Source organism: Mesoplodon bidens (genome assembly GCF_964165515.1).
Source record: "Mesoplodon bidens genome assembly, chromosome: 15".
Classification (NCBI taxonomy): Eukaryota; Metazoa; Chordata; class Mammalia; order Artiodactyla; family Ziphiidae; genus Mesoplodon; species Mesoplodon bidens.
The window spans coordinates 65,990,113-66,014,315 of NC_138171.1; the positions used below are offsets into that span (position 1 = coordinate 65,990,113).

Sequence of the window (24,203 nt, forward strand, 5' to 3'; positions counted from 1 at the left end):
AGGTTGGTGCATCTGAGGTGCTCCGGGGGCTTGTGTGGCCCAAGTGGGGGATGGGGCAGCAGTGAGAGAGGAGGAGGGGCAGGGACCACGGGACTGTGCTGGGGGGGTCGGGGCGTGGATGTCCTGTTACGAACACTGGTGGGTCCATGGGATGGGTCAGAGTGCGAGGTGCCAGAGGTCATCCAGGCCACAGCGTTGCCGGCTGGGTTGACTCAGGAGAACCCCAGGAGCCGCTGCCCTGCCAGCTGCACAGTATTTCACGGCCAATGGCGCCCTCTGCTGGCCATATTGGGCATAGCCCTGACACAGGCTCCCAGCCCAGGATGGGGAACTTAGAGATGTTCACCCCTCCCCGCGGACCAGCAGACACACACCAGGCTCTGGGTGGCCTTGGGGACACTGTTCCCAGGACAGGACCTACCTACAGTGTGGGGAAGATTTGGGCATCTGATTCAAGGTACCCACTGGAGGCTGAATTCAACTCCCCATCAGAGACACCTGTGTGCCCAGAGGGACAGCCCCACTGGAACCAGTAAGACGCAGGAGACAAGAGCCTGGCCTCAGGTGTGGTCCAGGTGCAGTTCCTCCAGGCAGGTGCCAGACGTGGCCAGGACAGGTGGGGCTGGGGCCTGCCTGGCCCTTTAAGAGGGCCGCGGGGCAGGGGGAGGGGATCCCTGTTGCCTAGCAACAGGAGGGCTTGGTGTGTACCTGTCTCCAAGACCAGAAGCCATGTCCTGCTTGGGGACAGAGTGGCCGGAGCTGCCCTGCTGACCGTGCTGAGCGGCCCTCCTCCCTCTCCCCGCCACCCCGTGCCCGGGCGCACCATGGCGCAGACAGATATACTTCTGACCAAGGAGCCCGCCCCGCAAACGGTGCCAGCATGCCAGCTACCGCGCAAGCTGTACGATGTGGCCCGAAACACAGGCACCCACACGTCCTCGGGCCTGGCCACCGCTGGCTTCCGCACGGCCAAGTACCTGGTGGATGAGTGGTTCCAGAACTGCTATGCCCGCTACCACCAGGCCTTCGCCGACCTCGACCAGTCGGAGCGGCAGCGCCATGAGAGCCAGCAGCTGGTGGCCGAGACTGAGGCGCTGGCGCAGCGCATGCAGCAGGACTCCACGAAGAAGGTGGGCGAGCGCCTGCAGGACATGCACTGCTGGAAGTCGGAGCTGCAGCGCCAGGTGGAAGAGCTGGTCGCAGAGACTGACCTGCTGCTGGCCCAGAAGCAGCGGCTGGAGCGCACCCTGGATGCCATGGCCGTGCCCTTCTCCATAGCCACCGACAACCTGCAGTGCCGGGAGTGCCGCCAGCACCCCGACCTTGTGCGTGACTGCGTGGAGATGGAGTTGCTGAAGGTTCGGCCCCTCCCAGCCCCCAGAACTGCAGACCGGGCCGCCCCACCTCTCCCCAGGAAGCATGACCTACCCTGGGCTGAGAGTGGGCACCCGTGTGCCCCCACGACATGGCTGGCAGAGGCCTTGGTGCCCATGTACCACGTGGCTGCACAGAGGCACAGGGAGCCTGCTCCCCTCGGCACACGCAGGGACACACAAGCACATGCCCAGGCGCAGAGAAGGTGGCTCTGCTTGTAGGTGGGGGACCAGAACCGACTGGGGGCGCCCCGGCTGGGGGCAGGGGCAGGGCTCAGACCGCCCAGGGGGGAGGTGCCGTCTCTGGTCCCAGGAGGGTGCCAGGTCTGGCCTTCCCACAGTCTGGTCCTTATAGTGGGTGCTGGGCAAGGCCTTGCTCCCTGCAAGGTGGGCCCAGCCAGGACATGCTGGGTTGGGAGCACTGTGGCCTGGGGGCAGGTCCCAGCATGGGGGTTGAGCATGGTTGGGGGCAGGGGCTGGACTTTCGTGCTTATCCACTCACCCTAGCCCCGGGTCCAGGGCTCCTGCTCTGCCCCCTGCCCCATTATGGCTCCCATGTGGGGGCGAGGCAGGGCCCAGGCCGTGGCAGCGTTCATACCTGGAATGTGTACTGGGACGTTTGTCTGAGGCTGAGACAGGTAGAGGCCACTGAGGCAGGGGGGGGCCTGGCCAGATCCCCATAAGCCCTGATGCCCCTCCACACACCCCTGAAAACCAGGAAGGGCCTGAGCTGAGCCCCAGGAGTGGCTAACTGAGGTTGGGATGTGGTTGGGTCATGGTGGTGCCTGCACCCACTGTGCAGTCCCTCAGTCACCCCTGGGTCCTGGCACCTGCTGAAGAGCCCCTTTGGTCACCCTGGGTCATGCACATTAAACCTGACCCTGAGTTCCCAGAGGCAGAGCCCCCCATGCCCCGCCCCCCATGCCCGTGTTGGAAATCCAGCCTCAGACCAGTGTGCAGGCGTGGACGGGATAAAGGTGGGGTGGGGGCCACATGCATCCCACAAAGAGCCCTTTCCCCTCCGAACCTGGCAGGACCTGTCCTTGGGGAAGCCCCCAAAGTATCAGGGAGTCGCCCAGCCCAGGCCCCTGATGCTGGCAGGGAAGAGCCTCACCTGCGAACAGGCTGTAGGCCACAGGCACTCATGAGATATGGGGGAGACAGCCAGCCAGCCCAGGTGCCTGGGGACCCCCTGAAAACCCCAAGCTCAGGCCAGAATCTTGAATACCTCCTCCTGGCCCCAGGCCCATCCTCTGTCCCCCCAACACCGCACCCTCACACTCATTCACTCAAGAACCTCCCAAGGCTCTGGGAGTGAACCCTCTGCCCTGAGCCAGGTCCCCTGCCCAGCAGTACATGGACAACAAAGGGGCCAGGACAGGGAGATGGACCCACGGGTCAGAACTGGGCACATAGGGTTTAGAGCCCATCAGAGGAGAAAATTCAAATCAGGGGGGAAAGAGTTTTTCCTGCCCAGAAAATGAAACTGTCAGGGTAGCAGGAGGAAACACAGGGTTTCCCCTTGTGTCCTTTGTCTGGGTAAGGCCTCTCTGAGCCCAAGGCCCCAAGGGGCAGCCCCAGGGGGGCTCCTGGTCCCCAGTGGCTGGGGTCCTCAAAGGCTGTCGCCAGGCTGTCCAGGGGCCAGTGGGCAGGCTAGTGGGCAGGCTGGTGCCCTCAGTGTCTTGGGCAGGCTGCAGGGGTGGCCCCAGAGCCCAGGGGGTGCTAAGTGCCCAGCAAGTGAGAACCACTTCTGGGTGATCCTCCCCACAGCCCATAGAAGCCCCCAGAAGAAAAGACCCACTGCACCACCCCAAACAGCCCAGAATAAATCCGGCAAGAAAGCCAGGCTCATCTCCCATTTCCATGAAAGAAGCTGGGGCCCAAGACCACCAGCAGAGGTCAGGTGCTGGCAGAGCCCCCAGTTCCACTGGGGGTCACCCCAAATCTCAGCTCCTCCTAGAGGTTTGAGAGGCTGCCTGTGGGCCCCACCAGCCTGGCTGTCATCAGACTCTCACCAGGGACGGGGGTCTTCTTCCTCAGGAGGCAGACCTCATCCGGAACATTCAGGAGCTCCTGAAAAGGACCATGATGCAGGTCATGAACCAGATTCGGTGGGTCTGGGTGGCCTCTAGGGCTGCCCTCGGGATGTCCCTCTACCCCTCAGGCTAGCTATGGGCAGGAAGTTGGGGTGACTCGGCCCTGAGGCTCAGAGAATTGAGGGATTGTCCCCCCAGTCATAGCCAGGAGCAAGGGGCTGGGTGGAAGCACTGGGCAGGTGGGGGTGGCAGATTCCTGCATGGCCAAGGGGCCTGGGCATCCAGAACCCAGGCCAGCATCCCAGAGCCCACCCTGCCGCTTGGGGGGCTTACCCGGCTCTGCGCCCAGGTGGGCCCAGCTCCCCACCCGCACAGACGGCAGGCCCTGCCCGCTCTCCCCAGGATGAATCACGAGCACAAGGAAACGTGCGAGATGGACTGGTCCGACAAAGTGGAGGCCTGCGACATCGACGAGGCCTGCTGCCGCTACCACAACCAGAGCACCGACTTGCAGTTCTACCCGCACTCCGCCAAGTTTGAGGAGAGGTGGGGTCTTCCGCAGGGGCTGTGCACAAACGCCCCGCCCCAACCTGCGAGATCCCACCTGGGCTCCTAGTCCCTCCGCTGGGGGTCCTTTGTGCAGCTCTTCTGCTCCTGGGGATGGGCAGGCGAGCGCGACCTCCGCCCAAGTGCCCGGCACACACGGTTCACCACAAGGGCTGGGGTTTGCGAGGGAGGCAGTACCCAGGGTGGGGGGCCGCCTGAGGCAGGGCGGCTGACTGCAGCTCCGCATAAGGCCGGCAGGGGGCGCTGGGCCACCACCCATTGCAACACAGCCCCGGGGTGGCGCAGGGCCCAGGGACGTAGGAGGCACTGGAGAGCGGGAACCACCGAGGGGCGTAGGAAGCACGGAAGACACGGGGTGGGGAGCTGGGGGCGCGGGGCTAGTGGGGCGGAGCTGGGGGAGCAGGAGGCCCGGGGAGCGCGTGGGGAGGCGCTCCGGGTGGCGCGTGGGGCGGGGCGAGGAGTGGCGCTAGGACTGGGGCGCCACTCCCCAGTCCACTTTATGCTGGGGCGCAGGGGACATCGGGCGCGGCAGGCGCGGGGAGGCCCTGGTGTAAACCGGAGCCATTGGCAGGTGCCCCCACCGACCGCGGTGCCCGCCCACTCCCTGCCCGCAGTGCCTCCACGCCCGAGACCTGGGCCAAGTTCACGCAGGAAAACCTGTACCGCGCCGAGCGCGAACGCCTGGCCTCAGCCAACTTGCGGAAGCTCGTCGACTGCATCCTGCAGGACACATCCGAGGACTTGCGGCTGCAGTGCGACGCCGTGAACCTGGCCTTCGGGCGGCGCTGTGAGGAGCTGGAGGACGCGCGCCACAAGCTGGAGCACCACCTGCGCAAGGTGGGGCCGCCCCGGCCACGCCCATCCCACATCAGACCACGCCCACCGCCAGACCACGCCCACTCCGCAGCCAGGCCACTCCCAGCCCACGACCTGACCTCGCCCAGGGCATTCTCTAGGGCTGGACATCCCCTGGTAACCACAGAGAAAGACCAGGCCCAGACCGGGTAACCCAGACCACCCATCCCCCACTGTCCACTATGCCTTTGTCACGACTTGGCCTGGCTCCTGCCCCTCCTTGGCCCTGCCCATCGTGAGGGACCCCTGAGGCAGGGCCCCCACTCCTCCCTGGGCCCTCATGAAGCTGATGAGAAACCAAGTGACATTTGGGGGTGGTAGCATTGTCACTGGAGTGACTGACCAGGGGGTGCTGCAAGCAGGAGCAAGGAGGGTGGAAGGAGGTGGGGCCTGGCTGCCTAGTGGGGTGTCCCCGGTGCTGGCCCCTGGCCTGGCAGGGCTCTGACCCTAAGCTCTCAGGGTGACCTTTGCTGCCTTTGTCTCTCAAGCTCCAGACCAGGGTCAGGGGCTGGTGACCACAGGGCTGGGGGCTCTCAGGCCAGAGCTGCTGTGCCACAAGCTTTGCTGTCCTCACCGTCCCCAGGCCTCTGGGTGCCCACGGGAGGGCCGAGGTGGCCGTGCACATCCTCCCTGCCTCCACTCCTCCCCCAGAGCCAGCGGACAGAGCCGCCTGCTCGACGTGGCACAGGGCTTGGGGTGCGGTGGGGAAGACCCACAGGGACTGTCTTGTGTGCAGACACTGCGGGAGATCACGGACCAGGAGCACAATGTCGCAGCGCTGAAGCAGGCCATCAGGGACAAGGAGGCGCCTCTGAAAGTGGCCCAGACCCGCTTGTACCAGCGTTCCCACCGGCCCAACGTGGAGCTGTGCCGAGACGCTGTCCAGTTCAGGTGCCTGTCGCTGCTGGGGCTGTCCTGGGCTGGGCCTGGTCACCAACCACCATAGGGCGCCGTCCACCCGCCTCCAGGCTTTCCTCAGCCTCTGGGGCCCCCTTGAACCCCTCCCCCCACCCCCGCACACAGCCCTGCAGATGTGAAGAGGAAAGACATTGGGCCCCACACAAGCACAACACACACACACACACACACACACACACACACACAAGGTTCCCACGTCCCCAATCCTGCCCCAGCATGACTGGATGCTATGCGTCCCTTGGGGGACACTGTGCCAGGCTCCTAGTACCAGGGGCGGCCACACTCCCTGCTTCACCCTGGTGAGGAATCTCAGGGTCTGGGAGGCAGAGCTCCCCAGGCCACATGGCCGCCCTGACCATCCTGCTCGTGGCCGTCCACACCTCCAATGTCACGGTGGACACAATGTCACGGTGGACACACATCCCCAGCTTGAGGCGTAAGTGGGGTCACATCTTCTGTTTTCTAACTTATTGAGCTCACAGTCGCCTTGTAAGCAGAAGTGCCCCTGCCTTGGGCATCCCTCTTTCCCTGTCCCTCAACTCCTTCAGAAAACTGGGGCCTCACTCGCCTCCAGGGGCACCCATCTCACTTCCAGATGCCAGGAATAGAGGAATAGAAGTTCATGCGGTGTCCTGGCCCGGCCCTCTCCCAGTGTGGCTAATGGGTTTCCCTCTGGGCCTTTTGGGGGCCCTTCTATGGCCAAATGTCTTGACCAAGACCCCCAACAAGGGCCCCTAGCCTTTGACCTTGGGCCTCGCTCTCCCCACCCAGAAGGCCAGGCGTCCCAGGGCAGCCCCAACTCACCCCTTCCTCCCACCCCCGCAGGCTGGTGAGCGAGGTAGAGGAGCTGAACCTGTCCCTGGCGGCTCTGAGGGAGAAGCTTCTGGAAGCAGAGCAGTCCCTGCGCAACCTGGAGGACACGCGCATGAGCCTGGAGAAGGACATCGCTGTCAAGACGAACAGCCTCTTCATCGACCGCCAGAAGTGCATGGCCCACCGCACCCGCTACCCCACAGTCCTCCAGCTGGCCGGCTACCAGTGACCGGGCGGGCACCCCGGCAGGTGCAGGGACCCGTCTCCCCCTCAAATAAAGAGCATGTTAGCTTTCTACTCAGAGAGTGTACCTGGACAGGTGGGCTTTGCCTGTGGACCCCACGTTTCAGCCATGGGGGGCCAGGGGTCTCCTGCTTGGGGCACCCCCAGTCACCACCTGGGGAGAGGGGTCAGCCAAGAACCGTCGAGGCCCCCCCTCATTGCTCACTGCTGACCACACGGGGCACAGCCAAAGCATCGACAGTTTCTCTGCCCACCTGGGCCACCTGCTGGATGCTTCAGAGGGAGTGTCACCTCCTGTCACCACTTGTCACAGGCTCTGGTGGCCGCAGTGATAACTGAAGCCCCGCTCCTTTTCCTCCATGTGCCTTGGACGCTGTCACCAGAGGCCAGCCGGCACTCCCCTCATTAGTGGGCCGTGAGCCTGGAGCAGCGGTGTCAGAACACGCTGCTGGCACAGCTCTCCCCTGAGGGACTTGGCCCCCGGGCTGTGAGGGGCCACGCAGGGCGGGGCCTGGGGCAGTGACCGCCGGGGGAACTGTGGGACCTCTCCCTGCCACCCCACCCAGCACAGGGTGAGCACCAGACCCTGAGCTGGGGGTGGAGGGTCAGGGCTGGAGGGGTCTCCACCCCCAGCACCTTGGTCACCTCTGTGGCCAAGCTCCTCGTCCAGCCCCCTCCTTAGCCAGTAAGTTTGTCAGGCCGGGCTGTGGGCGGATGCGTGAAGGCCACAGAGCCCTGCTGCCCACCTGGCCCCACACCCTGTGTCCATGGCTCTGGGCAGAACTGGCACAGCATCAGGGGCTCCCCCCAAGCAGGGCCAGGTGCTCTCACGGTGGCCATGAGGCCCTCTCACTGTGCCCCCTGGGGACGAGCACCAGGCTACTGGCCCCTCGCCCATGGCAGCTCATCAACAGGACTCGGGAAGTGTCCATTAAGAGGCTGGGAGATAATAACTCAGCCACATGTACGCCAGCCACTCAGGCCCCCATTACCGCCTGAGGCCGAGGCGGGCTGGCTGTGTAGCGCAGCGTCCCCATCAGCGGCTACAAGGGCCTCCTTGTCCCCGCGCCCCACCCTTGCTGGGTGGCTGCTAATGGGGAGCTAAGTGGAGGTGCTGTGCGAAGGTCATTATCTCCAAAGCTGGGAGGGCGCGCGGGCACAGCCCCAGGGGGCCGGGCACTCATTGCCTGCAATTGTCTTATGACCACCCGTGAGGCTGGAAATTTTGTCCCCTTGTAGAGACAAATGACCAGGCCCTGGAGCTGATGGGTAGCTCTGGGGGAGCCAGAGCTGGGGAGTCTGGAGGGTGGCCAGACGGCTACACCCACCCGCAGGGATTCAGCCCCTGCAGGAGTGGGGAGTGGGGAGTCACAGGGGGGGACATCAGGGCCCTGAGGGTGGCTGAAGCCTGCGGCATTTCCATCCACCACAGAGGACACTCTGGCCACTCTGAGTCCACTGGTGCCCATTTAACAGGTTGGGAAACTGAGGTCAGACACAGGGAGCAGCAGAGCTTGGGCATCTGCCCTTCTCTGGGAGCCCCAGGAGCCCCAGAGACAAAAGTGGGGCAGGCAGAGAGGAGCTTCTGCAGGTTGACTGAGGCCAGTCAGCAGCTCCCGCCGGAGCCTGGACTAACCCAGCCCTGGGTGACACTTACAGAAAGCCCTCCGTCCAGGCCACCCACATCCAGATTCCAGCAGTGGTTGCTGACAAGGCGTGGGAGGCCGCCGAGCCCCACTGGAGTGTGCACTGGCATCTCAGGGAGGCTGGGGGATATCTGGGAACCGGCTCCAGCTGGCACGACCTCCCGACCACAGCCCTCACCGGCTCTGCTCCCCTTCAGCCTGGCACAAGAGGCCCCTCAGTCTTGCCCTCTACCCTCATCCTTGCCCCCTCCCTGGTCATCAGTGAGGAGTGCCAACATGGGGAGCCTGAGGGGAGAGCCAGACCCTGGGCTGTGCCTGCATCTGCAGAGGCGAGAGAGCCAGCCCCAGCTGCCCACGGCCTGTCTTCCGGCACAGCGGTCACAGCTCCCCAGGCCACATCTGTGCCTCCCTCTGCCAGGCAGCCTGGCTTGGTGGTGGTGGTGGGGCGCTTCCCAGGGAGTCACCTGTCCCCATGCTCAGAGGCTGAGGCGCCAGGCCCTGCCCCTGGACCTAGCATTCAGCTGCTCAGGCCCAGAGCAAGCATGAGGCCAGGCCCTGGTGTGGGCGTAGCCCACGCCTGCCACTGCCCGGGGGGCCCTGTGAGTCATTCCTGCCAGGGGGTTGGCATCACAGGGACACAACTCTTATCCACTGAAAGGCTGGGCTAATGCCGAGGGCCCCCAACACGGTGTCACGGCAGGCCTCTTGCCCCACTGGGCACCGTGACCCTGGGAGGGTGCAGCAGGAGGTGGAGGCAGACACAATGGGCCTGGCCCGACGTTTCTCTCCCGTGCTTCACCCAAAAGGCTCAGCCCTCCTGTCCCAGCCAGAGACAGGAGGGCATCACCGTCACCAGGTGGGCTCAGCACAGGCATGGTGGTCTGTCTCCCCTGACTTTGGCCTCCAGCCTCCTCACCAGCTTCCCTGACTCCTCTCTAAGTCACTGCACCCCAGACAGAGGATGGCTGCCAGCTCATGGTTTCACCCCCAACCCCCCAGTCCCAGACACCCCAGGCCCTCAGAGCCACGCTGTGGCCCATGGGCTGTCAGGAGGATACTGGAGCCCCCGTGGTAGGGCTGCACTGACGTTGCGGCAGGTGGCAGGCTGGGCAGTGGGTGGCAGGGCCCCGTGAGCCTCCTGCCCGGGAGCTCTGAAGCTGACCTGAGGCCTGTTGGTCTTGGATGGCCCAGAGGGAAGCCATGGGCACCTGGGGCAGGCATGAAAGAGCTCTTTCATGGGCCACTGGGCAGAGATGCTGGAGGCACCAGGCAGGCAGCAGCACCCGATCGTGAAATGGTAACAGGGAGGGTGGGGTTGGGTGGGGGTCTTCACAGTCATCCTGAGCAGGGCTAGGTGGCCAGGATGCCTGGGACCCCAGACCTCTGGGGGAACAAGGTAAGGGCCCCAGTAACACAGGCCTGTCTGTGGAGCGGGCTCCCCAGGAGATACCCACTCCTGTAAGGTTCCTTCACAGGAGGAATTCAGGAGGGTCTTGCAGAGTCCAATGGGGCTAGGGGGGTGGGGGAGGATCTGCTAGGCTCTGAGGGGGAGGTGGTGGAGAGGAGGGCTCCCACCTGCCAGGGAAGCTCAGTCTGGGAGTGGCTCTCAGACCTACTATATAAGAAGAAGGACCTCACCCTGGGCTGCAGTCCCCGAGGGCTTCCTGGAAGAGGTAGCCTGAGTCTTTGCTCAGCATGGCTAGGGTACAGGGAAGAGTGAGGACCCTGACCTCACACGCCTGCCCTTGCAGGAGACCAACACTGGCTGAGCCTCTCATACGTACATGGGGAAACCAGGGCAGGCAGGGCCCACTTGCCAGGGAAACTGAGGCCCAAATGATGTGGAGCTCACCCAGGGCCTCCCAGCAGCTGCTGGTTGAGCTGGAAAGTGGAGCCTCCACCTGGCATGGATGAGCCAGGTGTCAGACAGGGTCTCTCGAAGGAGAGGAGGTGGAGGTAAGAGGCCTAGGACTGGTAGGGCTTAAAGACCATCTTACCCACAGACGAGTGGGGGCCACATGGGGGCCAGGGGGCACCCTGAAGGCTGGACGGAGGCCACACTGAGGTTGGATTTGGTTACCAACTTCTCAGGCCTCTCCTCCTTCAAAACCCAGTTCAGACACTTCCTCTGGCAGCTACTGGACCCCCATCATCCCCGCTGTCCTAGCCGTCCCCGTGTGACCATCTGCACAGGCCTCAGAACTGCCAGGACCTCAGGGTGTGGCTTATTTCTCATTGCCCCGTGGAGGGTGGGTTAGCGCCCACCTGACAGATGAGACTGAGGCTCGCAGAGGTTAGGTCAGTTGCAAGGCCGCGTGGCCAGAGACTCTGACCCTTGAAACCTTGACCAGGGGCTTCCCCTTACCGCCCCCCCCTGCAGGTGAGAAGGGTGAATCGGGGGTCAGAGGCTGCTCCAGCAGGAGCAGGAAGGAGGGCCCACCTGGCTCCCGGGGCCTCCGTGGCCACAAGGGCCAGAAGGGGCAGGTGGGGCCGCCGGGCACCCTGTGCCAGCATGCCTACGTGGCCTTCTCGGTGGGCCGGCCAGAGGGGCTGCACAGCACCGATGCCCTCCAGGCTGTGCCCTTCGACACGGAGCTGGTGAACCTGGGCGGTGCCTTCGACCTGGCCTCCGGCCGCTTCCTCTGTGCTGTGCCCGGCGTCTACTTCCTGAGCCTCGACGTGCACACCTGGAATTACAAGGAGATGTACCTGCACATCACGTGCAACTGGCGGGCCACAGTCATGCTGTATGCGCAGCCCAGCGAGCGCAGCATGATGCAGACACAGAGCCTGCTGCTGGCGCTGGCTGCGGGTGACGCTGTCTGGGTGCGCATGTTCCAGAAGGACGGCGACAACGCCATCTACAGTGAGCGCGGTGACCTCTACATCACCTTCAGTGGCCACCTGGTCAAGCCGGACGCTGAGCTCTAGCAGCCCCCACGCCACATCCAGCTCTCAACTGCAGTCATTCCCGGAGCCCCGCAGCCCAGGACTGATGCCAGCTGAGATGGAGCACCAACTGCGTGCAGACACTGAGCTGAGCACAGGGGTGTGGCAGGAGCAGGACAGACCCGGGCCTGCCCTGCTGGAGATGACACAGATGAAGGTTTCACACCAAGACATTCAGGATGCAGACCCTTGTTCTGGGTGTGTGGTGGGTGGGGGATGGGGGGTGGGCCGGAGCACCTCCACACGCGATGGCGTTTGCTCCCCTGGTCGAGCTACCTATTCTGCATATAAAGGCTGTGCCAGGAACCACTGCCATGGAGAGCTTTACAAAGCACCTATTGGGTGCCGGGCTGGTTGCTAGGGAGGCTGCAGGGTGGGGGGGAAGGGGGTCAAGTGCAGATGCTGGCCCTCCTGGAGCCAACTCTAGCCGGAAGCATGATGGATTCCAGGGTGTTCGAGGGCAGCAGAGGCCACAAGACAGGATGAAATGGAGCAGGTTAGGGTGCTGGCCCGGCCGGGACGGGTCTCGTCCTTGGTGAACATGCCACCAGTCCTGGTGGGCTGATTTTCTGGGGCTCAGCATCCCCTTGTCTGTCTGGAATGGGCTGGAAGGGGGAGGAAGCTCATACCTGGATGTGCACCTGAGCCTGGGGAGCCCCAGACCCCCACAGTGTCACCTCCTACTTAGGTGTGCTGATGCTGGGCCTGGCGGCAACGGGAAGTGACCAGGCTGGCCTCATCCCTGCGGCCGGGTGTGGATGGAGTTTGGCCATGCTTACTCCACAGGAAGCCCCTGTCCACCCCACGGTCGGAGCCACCAGGCTACCCCACCCTCGAGTCCACTCCGAATCTTTCCTTTCCTGCCATGTGTCCTCCGGCCACTCTGGGACCTTCTGTCCAGCCCCTGTGGCCCCATTACCTGCCGCCTCCCCTCTGGCCCTCCCCTGGCATCCCCTCCTGCAGCTGCTCCCTTCCGAATGAGGATTCTGGGCCAGTGAGGCTGCTGGGGCCCTGGCAAGAGCAGCGTCTGGAATCACCAGAGCCTGGCGAGCTAACTGAGGTCCCAGGCCATGCAGAGGTGGCTGGAGCTGCAGGCTGGCCGGGCTGAGCTGGCCAGGGCCTTCCAGGTGCTGGACAGGCATGGGGGTTTCCACCTCAGGGTCTCGGGCCCACAGAACACCGGCCTGGCTGATCCTGTCTCCTCATCACGTCCTACCCCGGCCCCCACTCCTTCCCACCAGGAGCCCAAAGCATCCTGAGATGGATCTCTGACTGGCTGGGGGCCTCACATCCACCTGGCCCTGGCAGATCCTCTCCAGATCATCATCGGCTGATGGGGGAGGTGGGGAGGGGGTAGGGGCCCACTCGTCCTTTTCACAAACAGGCACCTCCTTGTCCCCAGGGAGGGGACACAGCTGGGAACACAGTGACCCTCCCCTGCCACCACAGAACTCAGTTATCCCTCAGGAACATCAACCCTGAGTGAGACTGGAGCCAGGAACGTCCCACACCCACCCGTGAACAGCAGAGCCCACCCTCCCAAACACACAGGCCAGGACAGGCCACGCCCTTGACAGGTAGGGAAACTGAGGTCTGGCAAGGGGGTGTAGACCCCCAAGCCTGTGTGGGCTGGGAGCTGGTCCCCTCCATGGACTGGGCTGTCTCCCCTAGTATGGCCTGGGACAGAGGGGGAGGCAGGAGATGGGTCCCCACTGGGGAGGGGTTGCTGGGACTCCCTGTCTGCAGGGGGAGGGGGCTTTTTTCTTTAACATCTTTATTGGAGTATAATTGCTTTACAACAGTGTGTTAGTTTCTGTTTTATAACAAAGTGAATCAGCTATACATATACATATATCCCCATATCTCCTCCCTCTTGCATCTCCCTCCCACCCTCCCTATCCCACCCCTCTAGGAGGTCACAAAGCACGGAGCTGATCTCCCTGTGCTATGCGGCTGCTTCTCACTAGCTATCTATTTTACATTTGGTAGTATATATAAGTCCATGCCACTCTCTCACTTTGTCCCAGCTTACCCTTCCCCCTCCATGTCCTCAAGTCCATTCTCTATGTCTGCATCTTTATTCCTATCCTGCCCCTAGGTTCTTCAGAACCTTTTTTTTTTTTTTTTAGATTCTATATATATGTGTTAGCATACAGTATTTGTTTTTCTCTTTCTGACTTACTTCACTCTGTATGACAGACTCTAGATCCATCCACCTCACTACAAATAACTCAATTTCATTTCTTTCTATGGCTGAGTAATATTCCATTGTATATATGTGTCACATCTTCTTTATCCATTCATCTGTGGATGGACACTTAGGTTGCTTCCATGTCCTGGCTATTGTAAATAGAGCTGCAATGAACATTGTGGTACCTGTTTTTGAATTATGGTTTTCTCAGGGTATATGCCCAGTAGTGGGACTGCTGTGTCATATAGTAGTTCTATTTTTTTTGTAAGGAACCTCCATACTGTTCTCCATAGTGGCTGTATCAATTTACATTTCCACCAACAGTGCAAGAGGGTTCCCTTTTCTCCACACCCTCTCCAGCAGTTATTGTTTGTAGAGTTTTTGATGATGGCCATTCTGACTGGTGTGAGGTGATACCTCATTGTAGTTTGGATTTGCATTTCTCTAATGATTAGTGATGTTGAGCATCCTTTCATGTGTTTGTTGGCAATCTGTATATCTTCTTTGGAGAAATGTCTATTTAGATCTTCTGGGGCCTCCCTGGTGGCGCAGTGGTTGGGAGTCCGCCTGCCGATGCGGGGGATGCGGGTTCGTGCCCCGGTCCGGGAGGATCCCATGTGCCGCGGAGCGGCTGGGCCCGTGAGCCATGGCCGCTGGGCCTGCGCGTCCGGAGCCTGTGCTCCGCGGCGGGAGAGGCCACAGCAGTGAGAGGCCCGCGTACCGCAAAAAATAAATAAATAAATAAATAAATAGATCTTCTGCCCATTTTTGGATTGGGTTTTTTGTTTTTTTTGATATTGAGCTGCATGAGCAGCTTGTAAATTTTGGAGATTAATCCTTTGTCAGTTGCTTCATTGGCAAATATTTTCTCCCATTATGAGTGTTATCTTTTGGTCTTGTTTATGGTTTCCTTTGCTGTGCAAAAGCTTTTAAGTTTCATTAGGTCCCATTTGTTTACTTTTGTTTTTATTTCCATTTCTCTTGGAGGTGGGTCAAAAAGGATTTTGCTGTGATTTATGTCATAGAGTGTTCTGCCTATGTTTTCCTCTAAGAGTTTGATAGTTTCTGGCCTTACATTTAGGTCTTTAATCCATTTTGAGCTTATTTTTGTGTATGGTGTTAGGGAGTGTTCTAATCTCATACTTTTACATGTAGCTGTCCCGTTTTCCAAGCACCACTTATTGAAGAGGCTGTCTTTTCTCCACTGTACATTCCTGCCTCCTTTATCAAAGGTAAGGTGACCATATGTGCGTGGGTTTATCTCTGGACTTTCTATCCTGTTCCATTGATCTATATTTCTGTTTTTGTGCCAGTACCATACTGTCTTGATTACTGTAGCTTTGTAGTATAGTCTGAAGTCAGGGAGCCTGATTCCTCCAGCTCCGTTTTTCGTTCTCAAGGGTGCTTTGGCTATTCGGGGTCTTTTGTGTTTCCATACAAATTGTGAAATTTTTTGTTCTGGTTCTGTGAAAAATGCCAGTGGTAGTTTGATAGGGATTGCATTGAATCTGTAGATTGCTTTCGGCAGTATAGTCATTTTCACAATGCTGATTTTTCCAATCCAAGAACATGGTATATCTCTCCATCTGTTTGTATCATCTTTAGTTTCTTTCATCAGAGTCTTATAGTTTTCTGTATACAGGTCTTTTGTCTCCTTAGGTAGGTTTATTCCTAGGTATTTTATTCTTTTTGTTGCAAAGGTAAATGGGAATGTTTCCTTGATTTCTCTTTCAGATTTTTCATCACTAGTGTATAGGAATGCCAGAGATTTCTGTGCATTAATTTTGTATCCTGCTACTTTACCAAATTCACTGATTAGCTCTAGTAGTTTTCTGGTAGCGTCTTTAGGATTCTCTATGTATAGTATCATGTCATCTGCAAACAGAGACAGCTTTACTTCTTTTCCGACTTGGATTCCTTTTATTTCTTTTTCTTCTCTAATTGCTGTGGCTAAAACTTCCAAAACTATGTTGAATAATAGTGGTGAGAGTGGATACCCTTGTCTTGTTCCTGATCTTAGAGGAAATGGTTTCAGTTTTTCACCACTGAGAATGATGTTGGCTGTGGATTTGTCATATATAGCCTTTATTATGTTGAGGTAAGTTGGGAGGGGGCTTTCTGTCAGCAGCCCACCCCAGGGCCTGGGCCTGCAGCCTCCCTTGAGGGCTGTGATGGTCCCACCGAGGCTGGATCTTGGCAAGCTCTGGACCAGGATAGGGGATCCTGGCGTCCCAGGTATGAGACCCTCGCATTCCACTTGCAGGCCCTACAGCCCCATGAGGAAGCTGAGACTCAGAGGCGTGGGTCCCTGAGCTCAGGCCTGGGCAGGGCAGGCCTGTGACTCCAGACCCCAAGCACAGGCAGGGGTCTGTACCACAAGATGCATAGCATCAGGGTCTCAAAGGGATTCCTGCTTCCAGGAGCCCCAAGGCCCGACTAGGCCCAGCTGTGGCACATGGCAGGTGGCAGCAAGACTCTGGGGGGCTTGTTACAGCCAAGGGGTCGGGGGTTGGAGTAGGACATTCTGTCTGGTGAGGCCCTGGCCCCACTAGAGACTAGAGGGTGCTGGGTGGGACTTCGGGAAGCCAGAGGGAAGGCCGGGACCCCTCCCCCCCATCCACATCCTGGGACCTGGCCCCTCCCGGGATGCTGAGTTGGGCTGAGAAGCCTCAGGCTGCACTTTGGCCCTTTGGCCTGTGTCCTTTTATGGCTGGAATAGCTGGACACGCCCAAGGTGCTTGGCAACCATCAGGGCATCAGGAGCCACTTCGGAGCGCTAATGGGGGCCATGGTGGCTGGGAAGGTTCCACTGTAGAGATAAAGGTGCCCGAAGAGGAGTGCGGGGGGTTGGAAGGACCCCAGCGTCCCTCTCTCTTCCCAGGTCCTGGACTCCCCTGCCACCCTGACAGGGACCCAGACCCACTGCGTGCTGCAGGCCAATCTGGCCGGGCGGGGCCAGGAGAGCAGCCCCTGTCCAGCAGCTCCAGACAAAGCCTGGGCTCTTTCTGGCTCCTTGTGTGGCCTCAGCTCCCCTGTCCGGCATCAGGGTGCAGAGCCCTCCATGCTGCACTGGGCCCTGAGGGTGCAGGGCCGGGGTGGGCATTCCCATGAAGGCTTCAGACTCCATGGCTGCTCGGCCTCCCTCTCACTCTGTCCGTGGTGCCTGGAAGGGAGGTGCTGGGGCAGCTTGGCTGAGCCTCCCGGGACAGACCCTGCTCCCAGCTGCTGACCCAGGAGAGCAGAGCAGGTCAGGCCAGAGGGTGTCTGACCACCTCCAAATCCAAGGCCACCCCCCATGCTCAGAGAACCAGGGGCGGGGTGGGGGCTCCCCTTAGTGTGGCTGAGAACCCCTCGGAGGCAGCCGGCCAGAGCCTCAGAGCACAGGGATGTGCCAGGGGACACTGTGGATGGGTCCAGGGCAAGGCGGTGGTGCCTGCATCCCCTCAGCCCAGGTTTATTTAAAAACAGCAACTGAGAACAGGGTGGGATGAGGTGACGTTGTTATCTCTGCAAAGTGATGAGCGGCCCGAGACTCAGAAATCCGCGTGCCCAGGCTGCTTGCCCTGACCGCTTAGGAGATGAGAAGGGAAATGGCCCCAATCAGAGCAGCAGCCTCTAGGCACCCTCTGCGGGGCCTCGGTGGAATCAGGACTGGCCTGCTGCAGGAGAAGAAAGCTGGAAAAGACGAGAATACAGGGCAGCCTGAGAGATGGATCCTGCGGGAGCCAGTTTCCCATATCAGTTTATCCATTTGGTGGAATTCCAACAAAACACCCATTTTTAAAACTTGGGTGAAATTCATACACCATGAAATTTACCATTTTGAAGTGAACAACACAGTGGCATTTAGTACATTCACAATGTCGTGCAACCCACATCTCTACCTGGTTCCAGACGTTTTCATCACCCCCCAGGAATCCCGAACCCGCGAGCTGGCACTCCCACCCCCGCCCCCAGCCCCTGCTCTCTGCCTACGGATTTGCCGCTTCTGGACATTTTGTGTCAGTGGAATCACAACGTGGCCTCTTGTGTCCGTCCCGTGTTGTAGTGTGTGCTGGCACCTCACCCCTTGCCCCGGCGGAGGGGCGCCCCACTGTGCGGACGGACCACGGTTTGCCTGTTCACCTGCTGATAAACATTCAGGTTGTTCCCACCGTTTGGCTATTGTGGGCAGTGCTATGGTGAACATCCGTGTATAAAACCCATTTTCTAACTTTGTAAGATAGTGTTGAAGGGCGCTTGGAGGGATGGGTAGGCAGGAACCAGCTCAGTTCTGTGTGCTCTCTTGGACATGGAAACAGATTTGGAAGATATGGTGATGAGTGCAGTGACCACCAGGCAGACAACAGGAACCCCCAGAAGCCAGTCATCCAGGAGGCAAGAGCCCAAGGTGCCAGCGGGGTTGGGATGAGGGGGCGTTTGCGTTCAAGGGTCACCTCATGGACTAAAGCAGATATCAGTGAAGTAAAGAGTTGTCAGCAATACAACCATTAAAACTCTGTGGGACACACACAACGCACAACAGCCAAAAAGTGGGAACATCTAGGTTATCTATCGATGATGAACCGATAAAGTATTGTGGGTCCCTCCATATACGTTTTATGGAGTGTGTATTGTACCACAACTAAAAAATACGTGGGAATATTTAGCTAATTTCTGGATGGGAAAGACATCTCATTTTTTTTTTTAAAGGAGGAATTTCCCAAGCAGAAGAGGGATAGGTTTGATTTTGTAAAAATAGAAAATATTGTTCTACATCAGTCCTGAAGCCAAAACTCATGACGCTAGGAAGTGCTCCTGCCTTGGGGAGAGCAAGGGTGGGGTTCCTGCCTTCTAACGAGCCCCCAGATGGATGGAGAAATCTTGAGAGGAGAGAGGAGATTCATCCTTGAAGGAAGGAGTGCTCCTTCTATACCGACCACCAAGGGCATCGCATCCAGATATTGTTTCCAAGCTGCCTGATCACCACCATCATCTGTGTCCCTCAGGGAACCCGTGGGCAGGGCCTCGTGGGCCCCAGCAGGGTGGCTCCAGAGGACACGTGGGCAGACAGGTCCACTGTCCAGAGGGCTGAGAAGGCCGCAGCCATGGGTCAGGAGAAGGAAACCCCAGCAGCGCAGCTCATGGGAGCCTTGGTCCCCTCCCCTTTGCATCAGCAGCTTCCAGATCCTGCCTGGTCCCAGGCACCCCTCAGCATGGCCCCTGGGGGCTCAGCTAGGAGGGAGGGTGGGACCCAGGCTCCAGTGTGGGGAGAAGTCGGGGGACTCTGGAAGCCGACCCTCATCCTAGGGCCGCCCTCTCAGGCCTGATGACCACAAGAGCAAGGACCCCTACGGACCAGGCCACCTTTCAGGTGCCCAGCAACGGGAGCCTGGCAGCGTGTGGGAAGGGGGAGGGGAAAGAGTAGGCACTCAGTCCCCAGAACGGCAGCTGCCTTCGGCTGCAGGAGGGCCGTGGGTCTCCTTGTCCTGATAGCCCCATCCCCCACCCCCCAGGTGGTAAAACTACCCGCCCACCCCTCTGCAAAACGTCCTTTAATTAAACCCTCCTCAAACTGCCCAAATGGAGGGGACACCTGTTTCCTGGGGGGCTGGGGGGAGGGTGAGACAAGTGGGGGGCAGGGGGAGCCACTCGGGGTGGGAGCAGAAGGGAATCATGGCCAGTCCCCACTGCCCAGCGGTCAGGTTCCTCCATCTGGAGAGCCGGCCCCTGTGGATGGCACCGGGAGGACCATGCCCCTCCCCCTCCTGGGGCACCCCGGTCCCTACACCCACAGGCCTGGTGCCCTATACCCGGCAGCCACGGTCAGCTGTCTGTGCAGATGTCACGGAAGAGAGTGGCTGAGAAAGGGCCTCAACGCCCCTCCCCAGAGGCAGGGGCCAGGGGAGGGAGGTTTGCTCGGGCAGAGACCCTGCTGCCCCCAGTGTGGGGACCCACGCAGATGGAGCCCCCAGACCCCCATCAGTGCGGATACGACAAATGCATAGCTGTCACCACCACGTCCAGATATGCAGCCTGAGGGCGTGAGGAGGGGGTGGGCCTGGGACAGGGAGGAGCAAGGGCCCTGGAGAGGGGTGAGAGCTCAGGGAGGGAAGGATGGAGAGGGGGACCCCAGTCAGGTTCCTGGACAGTCACTGGACTTTCAAGGTAAGGACCCCAACTGGACAGAGCCGCCATCACTCAATCATCAATCAATGATCACATCAATCACTCAGTTATTCATTCAGCAAACACACTTCAGGTTCATGGTGGCCAGACCAGCCCTCAGGAGCCAGGATGGCATGGGCCAGTCTGTACAGGACAGCAGCGGAGGGGAGGCAGCACTGTAGGGTTGGGATCCCCCATCAGCCAGGATGGAGGGGGGTCATGGACCCAGCAGTCTCTCCAGGTCCTCAGCCCACCCAGTCCTTGAAGTCCAGGGTTCTGCTGGGGCCCTGACAGGTGACCAGCCAAGACCCTATTCTCAATGTCGATCACCTCCCTGACACCCCCAAAGGGTGTCCCAGCTCTCAGCCCCCAGATTCCTGTGGGAAGTTCTTCCTGGTGTCTACCCATGGTCTGCCCTCCTCCTGTCCCAAAATGCCCAAGAGGGTGGGCCCTTCCTAACCCTTCCTTGGGGCCCTATGCAGGGCACCCCTCGCTCAGCCCTCAGGGTGGGCCAGCCTTGGTCTCCCTCACTGTGGGGCTGCAATACCAGCTCTGCCTGTGGGGGCTGCACCTCCATCACCCACCCCTCCCACCCTGCACCCCCCCTGCCTGGCAAACAGCCCCCCCCATCCCGATCCCAGAGGAGGCCTCACCCTGCCCCGCGGGCCGGATTTCCTGAGTAAGGTCACTCTGGGAGCCACTGGAGCCCAGTGGCCAATAAAACCCATCGATGCGGAGAGAGAGACAGTAAAGCCGGTCACCTCCCGAGGGCATTTGCTCTCCCCGCACCCCGCCCCACTCAGGGCCTGTGGACCCGGGACCTGCAAGCAGTGTGGTGGCTCTGTGGTCCCCGCAGCTGTGCCCAGCCTGTGCTGGGTGCAGAGGGCAGTGGCCAGTCCAAGCTGCATCCCCAGGCCCACTGTGCCATGTCCACGGCTGCCCGGGCTCACATTTCTCCTGGAACACTCCTGTCCCCGCTTCCCTACAGGCTCTCAGGGGTGCCTAGTCCTCACTTCCTCCCATTTGGTGTCCCACCCTGGCCTGGGGCTTCAGGGACTGTCCACCCTGGCCAGTCCTGGTCACCAGCTCCCACCCAGACCCAGGGTCCATGGGCTGCCTGGAATCAGCTCCTCCACCCACTGGGTCCATCAGGCTCTGGGCACACATACAGGCACACACATGTCTACACATGCACTCACACACAGCCGCACACACTCACAAGCAGACACACGCAGACACACCCACACGTTCACACATATATACACACAGGCACATGCACGCACAGAAGCACATACACACACACACTCACACACGGGCACACATGCACACATACTCACACCCCTCACAGGCAGGACTGGTCCGGTTGCTGCTGGTGTCTGCAGTCCCCAAACGGGCACTCTTGGCTGGCGCTACCCTGGGGAGGGAGCTCAAGATGCCAAATCAATTGGGAGAAATTGACCTGGGCAGATATTTCTGAGCCATCTGCTTGCCCCCAAAATTATTCTGAGTGGATGCACTTTGCATCCGAACCCAGGGGTGGTGGGGAGTGGTTGGTTGAACGACCCTGTTTCTCCCAGGCACCCACCCCTCCCTGGGATGCTGGTCCCCCTAGGGCCGGGCAGGGGTGGCTTTAGTCACCAGCTCCCTGTGAGTCCAATGCCAGGCTTTGTGGCCCCCACCCCCAAGGTGGAGCCCAGGAGTGGCAGAGACTCAGCCTGGGGCTCAGGAGGCAGCCGCATTCCCACTTGACCAGGGATGGGGGCAGGGGCCCCAAACGAGCCACCCACTCCCTGTACCCACCAGCCATGGAAGAATCAGATGCATCCCCTGCATCCTCCAGGGCCAAATCCTAACCCTGCCACCCCCAGGAGGCAAGCCAGGGCAGCCCCAGCCCCGTCGCTCCTCTTAGCCGGCTTGTGTACACCTTCCCCTGCCTTATCATCTAAGTGTTCCGCTGCCCACTTCCAGCTGGGTGTTTGCCTATCCCCATCCCAGCCGAGTATGATCCACTTGCTCTGATTTGCACTGGCTTCAATCGGCTCCAGGGACAATATTTGCTCTGGGAAAGAGTCAAACATTTATTCTCTAATTTATTCAGGGAGCGGTTGTCAAACACAAGCGCCCTCATTATGTGATCTCGTTTCCAGGGCTTGGCCTCTGTCTGGGGTCCGTGCCGAGGCCCAGGTAGCGCTGACCCAGGCTTTCCCCTGCCCAGCACGGCTCTGCCTGCTCCCCGTGCCCTCCTGGGGTCGGCATCCTGCTCTGGGCCAACTGAGGACAACTGAGTTAGGGGTGGCACTGGGCAGGGCTGTCTCAGGTGGGGGCCTGCAGGTAAGTGACCCCCACATTCTGGTTCTTCTCCTTCCAGCCTCACAAAGAGGCCCAGGCACCAGGGACCCCAAGGCCTTTCCCAGGGAGGCTGCCAGGGCATCTTCTCTGGGACCGGTTTTCGGGCCTGGGGTGTGGGAGGAGCGCATTCTTGGGAGTGGAGAGGACAGGAAGCCGAATTCCTCCAGGGCCTGGCATCTGCATACGCCCCACTCGGCCTGGCCTCTCCAGTCTGCTATTTGCCTTGGGAGGCCGCTCCCCCCACTGCTGTCTGGCTATTTCTCCTCTTCTGCTCCAGTCCCCACCCTTCTCTGGGAAGGAAAGCAGAAGAGGGTGGCAGTGGGTTCCTGTACCCTCACCTGCCCCCACCCCCCACCCAGGACGGCCTCTCCTGGGGTCCCCTCCCGCGGCCTCTGCGCTCACAGCTTGCTGGTCTGCATGAGCCCGTTGGCCTCGCAGCTGCGTGCGGGCAGCATGGCCTCCTGCAGCCGGCTGCTCTGGCCCGGCCGCGGCTCCGTGGCATCCGCCTCCTCAGTGCCGTAGCTCTTGCGGAGGCACAGAACCTTACGGAAGCTCTGGCGGAAGTTGTCAGAGAGGAAGCCGTAGAGCAAGGGGTTGGCGCAGCTGTTGGCATAGGACAGCACGACCACAAAGAAGTAGGCGCCAGCGGAGGCGGGCTCCTCGGGCAGCACAAAGGCCAGGTTGACGATGTTGACGATGAAGAAGGGCAGCCAGCAGCCCACGAACACCAGCACCACCACCACCACCATGCGGGTCACCTTGCGCTCTGAGCGCCGCCGCGTGGAGCCCACGCGCGTGCCCGACGCCTTCAGCTTCACCACGATGAGCAGATAGCACAGGCAGATGACCAGCAGCGGCCCGAAGAAGCCGAGCACGGACGTGTAGATGATGAAGATGGCGCCCCACAGGCCCACAGGCTCCGGCCAGCTGAGGTTGCAGGTGTTCCACCCCTCCTGGATGTCTGCAAACACCACCAGCGGTAGTGACATGACCAGAGAAAAGGCCCAGACCGCGGCGCTGGCCAGCCTGGCCACCCGAGGGCGGCGCCAGCGGGCGGAGCGGATGGGGTGGACCACGGCCAGGTAGCGGTCCACGCTCATGACGGTCAGGCAGAAGATGCTGGTGAACTGGTTGATGCCGTCCAGCGTCATGACCAGGCGGCAGAGCACGGGGCCGAAGGGCCAGTAGGAGATGGCGTTCTGCGTGGCCACGAAGGGCAGCCCCAGCATGAGGAGCACGTCGGCCACGGCCAGGTTGAGGATGTAGATGTTGGTGACCGTCTTCATCTTGGCGTGGCGCAGTACCACGTAGATGACCAGCGCGTTGCCGCCCAGCCCCACTGTGCACACCAGCAGGTAGAGCACGGGCACCACCACCGCCCGGGCGCCCGGTGAGGGCACCAGCCCCGCCAGCGTCCCATTCTCGCCGCCGCTGCCTGTGGCTGCCGAGGAGGCATTCCAGCTGGTCAGTGGGGAGGCTGGGAACAGAGGCTCCATCGTGGCTGCCGCGGGCAGGGCAGGGTGAGCGGGAGCGCCGGGCGCATCCACTGCAAGAGAATGAAGGACACGGAGCCACTGACCAGGAGGGTGTCTCCCCTGAGCCCAGCCCCACTGGCCCGGGAGGCGCAGGATTACCCCATGGCGCCAGGTAAACACGATTACTCATGTTCAACTGGGCCGGGAATCACATTAAGCAAATTGTTCGGAAAACAAGCCCAGAGAGGAAGGAGCAGCAGGACAGCTGCCGTGGGGGCAACGGGCAGACAGCCCTGTGAGCCCAGACGCCGTCTGTCGATACCACGATGGCTCCCAGAGACCTGACCATCCCTCTCCACCCCAATGCCCCCCTTCCCGGCTCACCCATGGCCACTCTCGAGTCTGTGGCTGGCACCGTCTCGCTGAGGCCTCGTGGAGTCCTGGGGGTGGCACTGATACACCCAACTCGCAGATAAGGGACTAAGGACGGTGGGAGTCACCTCCCTGGGGACTCGGACAGGTGGAGAGGGGTCGGGGAGGGATAAGGAGGCTGAAACATCGGCTGGGTACCACAAGCCCAGGCCAGCCAGAAGTGCAGTGACACCGGCCAGGCCCGCTCTCCTGGGTGACCCCAAAGCTGG

The 24,203-nt window shown here is 60.5% G+C and overlaps 3 protein-coding genes across 4 annotated transcripts; 2 read left to right on the plus strand and 1 right to left on the minus strand.

Annotated features, from left to right (window-relative positions):
• Nucleotides 1–803: 803 nt before the first annotated feature.
• TEKT4 (tektin 4) lies at nt 804–6,824 on the plus strand. 2 transcript variants are annotated; one of them, XM_081255739.1, is made up of 6 exons: nt 804–1,358; nt 3,414–3,484; nt 3,812–3,955; nt 4,591–4,813; nt 5,568–5,722; nt 6,575–6,824. In XM_081255739.1, exons 1-6 carry the CDS (start codon nt 825–827, stop codon nt 6,789–6,791), a joined length of 1,344 nt encoding a protein of 447 aa, XP_081111865.1. In that variant the 5' UTR covers nt 804–824; the 3' UTR covers nt 6,792–6,824. The 2 variants fall into 2 exon arrangements, with proteins under 2 accessions (XP_081111865.1, XP_081111866.1); XM_081255740.1 differs by having other exon boundaries at nt 804–1,343.
• Nucleotides 6,825–8,993: 2,169 nt separating this feature from the next.
• Nucleotides 8,994–11,382, plus strand: C1QTNF8 (C1q and TNF related 8; the record flags this gene model as incomplete). Its single annotated transcript, XM_081255180.1, has 4 exons — nt 8,994–9,050; nt 9,451–9,522; nt 10,619–10,700; nt 10,832–11,382. 4 exons carry the CDS (start codon nt 8,994–8,996, stop codon nt 11,380–11,382), a joined length of 762 nt encoding a protein of 253 aa, XP_081111306.1.
• An 11,103-nt stretch (nt 11,383–22,485) lies between these two features.
• Nucleotides 22,486–23,583, minus strand: SSTR5 (somatostatin receptor 5; the record flags this gene model as incomplete). Its single annotated transcript, XM_081256445.1, has 1 exon — nt 22,486–23,583. The coding sequence occupies one exon, from the start codon at nt 23,581–23,583 to the stop codon at nt 22,486–22,488; it is 1,098 nt and encodes a 365-aa protein (XP_081112571.1).
• Nucleotides 23,584–24,203: the final 620 nt, after the last annotated feature.

Bases quoted from the DNA above. Each gene is read 5' to 3' on its own strand.
- TEKT4 (XM_081255739.1), top strand. From the start codon at position 825: ATGGCGCAGACAGATATACTTCTGACCAAGGAGCCCGCCCCGCAAACG. The intron at 4,814-5,567 runs GTGGGGCCGCCC...TCTTGTGTGCAG, and splicing joins TGGAGCACCACCTGCGCAAG to ACACTGCGGGAGATCACGGA. The intron at 5,723-6,574 runs GTGCCTGTCGCT...CCACCCCCGCAG, and splicing joins CGAGACGCTGTCCAGTTCAG to GCTGGTGAGCGAGGTAGAGG.